The sequence below is a fragment of the Chaetura pelagica genome, unplaced genomic scaffold (assembly GCF_000747805.2).
Source record: "Chaetura pelagica isolate M959 unplaced genomic scaffold, ChaPel_1.0 scaffold415, whole genome shotgun sequence".
NCBI classification, from domain to species: Eukaryota; Metazoa; Chordata; class Aves; order Apodiformes; family Apodidae; genus Chaetura; species Chaetura pelagica.
Window position 1 is genome coordinate 39,231 of NW_009953398.1, and position 4,559 is coordinate 43,789.

Here is a 4,559-nt window from a genome sequence, read left to right on the forward strand (position 1 = left end):
TACCGCCACCTACCTGCTGAATCCATGGTAGTTTCTGGCCATAATAAGGCAGGTCCAGAAATGTTCTTCAGAAAAGGAGGTATAAAAAAAATAAATCACAGTGGTTTGGGTAAGTGGCCACTGGCTACTATTCAAATCAGAGGTTACTAAACAAGATCTGCAAGACAAACTGTTTGCAGATGAGTTTAGGCCTTTCCTGAGTGTTTTCCCAAGCCAGGGAAGGTGGAGAATGGAGGGAGGTTGCTATGGCTGCAGATGGTGAACATCAGACTCAGCTCTTCAGAATGGAGTAGGACTACAGGAGGGGAGGGAGGCTGTCCCATTTACCAGGTGAAAACAACTTGTGTTTGCAGCTCTGGACAGCAACATCCACTGGCACTAACTTAACTTGAAAAAAACACTTGGGAAACGACCACAATTGCAGGCACAGTAGATGTCATGCACAAGGGATTCCCACCTGAGAAGTCTGTTGGGAAGGAGATTTACTTCAGAGAGGACATTCCCCTAATGCTGGTCACACCACATTATGTGGACTTATCTGCCCTTCTCTTCTGCCCATGAGCCAGACCATGGCCCAGGGGACTAGTGAGAGCCATTCCTCCCTAAGCACTGCACAGCCTGCACCCAGTGACACTGGGATCTCCAGTAGAACCAGTCTGGCTGTAGCACACACACAGTATGAAACCCAAGGACTGTCAGGTCCTTGTGCTGAAGGACACCTCACTGCAAAGGACCAGACAGCTTTAACCATGAGGTCAAAAGCCAAAAGAAGGACAAGTGAGCTTCCCAGAGGACAGCTGAGTCATGAGGATCTCAAAGCATCGCCCTGAGGTGCTCCCCACTCCCAAAACCAGGGGGAGAGAGTAGCAGGGCCCCTGCCCTCAGCCCAGTACCTGCCGGCTGGCGCTGGGAGCCTGCTGCACTGATGTGATGGAGGGGGTGTACACACTGTTGGTGGCCAGGGAGACTGTGGAGAGGGAAGGGGCATTTCCCTGGCACTGCTCTCTCTTGTGGGTCATGAAGGCAGGCAGTGAGTTGAACTGCTTCTTACACTTCCCGCAGAGGAACACGTCTTCATCATCTGCAATGAAAAGGATGGGATCGTTGCTGCAGGCTTTCCTCTGCATTCCCCACCACCCCACCCAACAACCACAGCAGCAGGAAAACAGACCCCTTTTGGATCTTAGGACATCATCACCAGGAGAGATCAGCTTGCCAGGGGGAAACTGTCCCTCCTCCCCAGGCCCACACTCTCCCTCAAAGCCAACTGATGGGATTGAGCCCATCTCAACCCTGCTCCCATACAAAAACCACCATCTCCCTTGTGATAATCTGAAATTCATTGTCTGTCTTCTCATCCCAAAGACATGAACAACCAACCCAGCCTTGCTCCTCTGCTTTTGGTCAAAACAGCTTCTTCCAAGGTGCCCGCGTTACGCCAGCTGAGGCGGATTTTATTCCTTGGGTTGCACAAAACAAGAGAGGTAACTTGGTCAGGGCACAGAGAAAACAGCAGCTTGTGTCTGACAGCCACCTCCAAATCAGACTTCTGGTCTTTGCTGCTTCTGATTGATGTTAAAAGCAGAAAGAAGACAACCCCGTTATCACAGCCCAGATGAAATGTGCAGCCTTGGCAAAACCACACAAGCACACACCATTCTGCACTTGGTCCAAAGTCCCAAGGCTGCACCTCCTGCCTGATTCACAGCCCAAAGCAGAACCTTTCTGGGGACACAGACTAGAACTCCTCCAGGGGATAAGTCCACGTCCACCCAGCGAGTCCTGGTTGTGCACCAGCTTCCATATTCATTCACAAAGAAGAGATACTCAATGACTGGAGTAGTCATACATCCCCAGAGGACAAGGAATGGCTCATTAAATGAGAAATGTGCCCAGTAACAAGTACTAGCAGCAGGGAGAGCAGCTGCTCCCTCCTTTTGTGCCTTTACTGTAAATGCACAGTCCAGTCTATTGCCATAACCAACTCACTTGGGCACCTGTCCCTTTCCTCCTGCTCTGCCTCAAAAGGCTCCCAGCACCTACAGCAGCCCCCAGCACCTACACCAGCCCCCAGCACCTACAGCAGCCCCCAGCACCCACAGCAGCTCCCAGCACCTACAGCAGCTCTGTAGATATCCCGGCAATCCCAACAGTGCAATGTAGGAACAGACCTGCAGCCCCTACCAGGACTCACCCATGGACTGGATGGCAGTGGAGGAGTTGACATTTTGAGCTGATGGATCTGTCACAGCTCCTTGACCATCCAGTAAGGACTGCACAGCCAGCACAGTCTGGTTATCCATTCCTGCAAGGAGACACAAGCATGGATGGTAAATCAAGCACAGCCTCAACAGGGAAAACTCAGGCAACAGGAGCTCACTCACAAGCCATGGAGGGAGGCTACTTGCCAGCTGCTGCTCCCCCTTCTTCCCCACTCTCACCTCCTCATCTCCCTCTACTCCACACCTTTACCTCTCATACTAAAGCAACAGTCCCACCTGTGTCCGTACACTCCTTCAGTACAAGGAGAAGGAAGGGGAGGAAGGCAAGGAAAACTGAATGGGAACTCAGCTTCAGGCACTTGCTGCAGAGAGGAAGGATGTTGTCCAACAGTGGGTGTGACAAGGGATCAGAAGTAGAGATCTGGGATGTCACAGGGGTAGCAGCCTGGGTGGATCTCTCAGGGGACCCACAGTGACGAGGTGCAGACTAGCTCCCTCAAGACACAGTCCCTGGTGTGCAGCAACTCTGCCTCAGCAGCAGTGTTAGAAATGCCTCCATTTTCAAGATCAGTGTTCCCAGGTCTGACCAGACGTGTGGGTGTGAACTGCAGGAGGATTTAAGATACAACTTTAAGAAGGAAATATTACATGTGGCTCCTTGGAAGTGCTCTGGGGGTGGACCTGCTCAGCCACCAGCTGCCACCCCACTCCTGGGACATACAGGAGAGCTGGACATTGGCTCCTTCCACTCCCAACTCCATGATCCTTTGTGGGGACCTCTCCTACAAGAGCTGCTGGATGCTCTCTCTCATTTCCATTTTCCACAGGACTCCAGGAAAGCACACACTCCCAGACAGATTTGTTGTCAGAATCAGCTCGCTTGCTTTGGCACAAATATTTTTCACTAGAGCTAAAATGTTCCAAAATATTCCAGATAAACACAGGGATGATAGTGCTCATCCAGGGTGACAACCTGGCCAGTAGCACATGACCAGCAGATTAAACCAGACACAATCCTTTTAGAAATTAGATGTAAAGACATGTAGAACAGTTGGGTTATAGAAAAAATACAGCAAAAAAGGGTGATTTTTATACACCACGTCTCCCTACCATCCCTTTATTACAAGAAACCCACAAATAAAACACTTGGCATGGCAGGGTTGTGTGTTATGCCTTGTGGATTAAGGGAGAAAAGAAAGGTGGGGGGTTCTTAGGTTGCTTTTCACTTTTCTTCAAGGTCTTTGCAAAACAAAACTGTAAAGCTCTGAACTCAGCATCAGGCACCACAGTAAAATCCATCAGTCTGATCCTTTCTGAGCAGTGAGGGGAGGACAGTTCCCAAGGAGAGCCCACTCAAACAGCACCAGGAAGGACAGTGACACATCACAGCCACCTCATCTTCCCACTCCAAGTTCCTCCTGTCATTTCACAATTTCTCCTGGACAACTGGGATGTTACCTTCCTGCTGAGGAGCCCCCATATAATCCAAGGCATTTTAAAGACACTCAAAATACTCATTTTTCCTGCATCTCCAATGTGAAACAAAGAACACTGAGACTCCACCAACACCTTTTTCATCAATCACCCTTCACCAAGAAGTCACAAACACTGTAGGTGACCAGGGGAGAGAGGAGAGCACCATTCCCTGGCTGTTCCCACAGGCACACAGAGAGCTCACAGAATCACCAAGGCTAGAAAACACCTTTAAGATCATCAAGCCCAACCTATGACCAAACACCGCCACATCACCAGACCATGCCACTAAGTGCCACATCCAGCCTTTCCTGGAACACCTCCAGGGATGGTGCCTCCACCACTTCCCTGGGCAGTTCATCCCAAAGTCTGATCACCCTTTCCATGAGGAAGTACTTCCTAATATCCAACCTAAACCTCCCCTGGAGCAGCTTCAGGCCAGGCCCTCTCCTCCTGTCACTAGTGGCCTGGGAGAAGAGCCCAGTCCCCACCTGCCTACAATCTCCCTTTGGGTAGCTGAAGAGAGTGAGAAGGTCCCCCCTGAGATGAAGGATCTTGCTACACCAGCTGCTGGGGAGTGAGGGCACAAGCAGCTCCTGGAAAGGAAGCAGATCACACACCACTTCACATGCTACCATCAAATTAACACCATGCCCACGGGGACCCTTCCATGTAAACCCCACAGCAAAGCTACTGGTCCAGTTCTGGAAGCCTTTCCTGCCATGGAGAGCTGCAACCAGCCCTTCAGGACAGCCCCACCAGCAGAACACTGCTGGAGCACTCCTGGGTGCATCTTCTCATCCTGCCCCAAGTCCTGCTTTGAAATATACCTCCTCTTCTACAACCAACCTCCTGGTTCACTGC

At 50.8% G+C, this 4,559-nt stretch overlaps 1 protein-coding gene across 3 annotated transcripts in view; it reads right to left on the reverse strand.

Moving 5' to 3' along the window:
- ZNF341 (zinc finger protein 341) overlaps nucleotides 1–2,307 on the reverse strand; it is an 18,748-nt gene extending 16,441 nt beyond the window's left edge. For 2 of the 3 annotated variants that reach the window (XM_009998380.1, XM_009998378.1), the window contains exons 1-2: nucleotides 2,195–2,303; nucleotides 894–1,081 (exon numbers count right to left, since the gene is read on the reverse strand). In XM_009998380.1, coding sequence (XP_009996682.1) covers nucleotides 894–1,081; nucleotides 2,195–2,303 — 297 coding nt within the window. Of the gene's footprint in view, nucleotides 1–893; nucleotides 1,082–2,194 lie in introns of all 3 variants that reach the window. The other variant, XM_009998379.1, reaches the window with a different exon arrangement.
- Nucleotides 2,308–4,559: the final 2,252 nt, after the last annotated feature.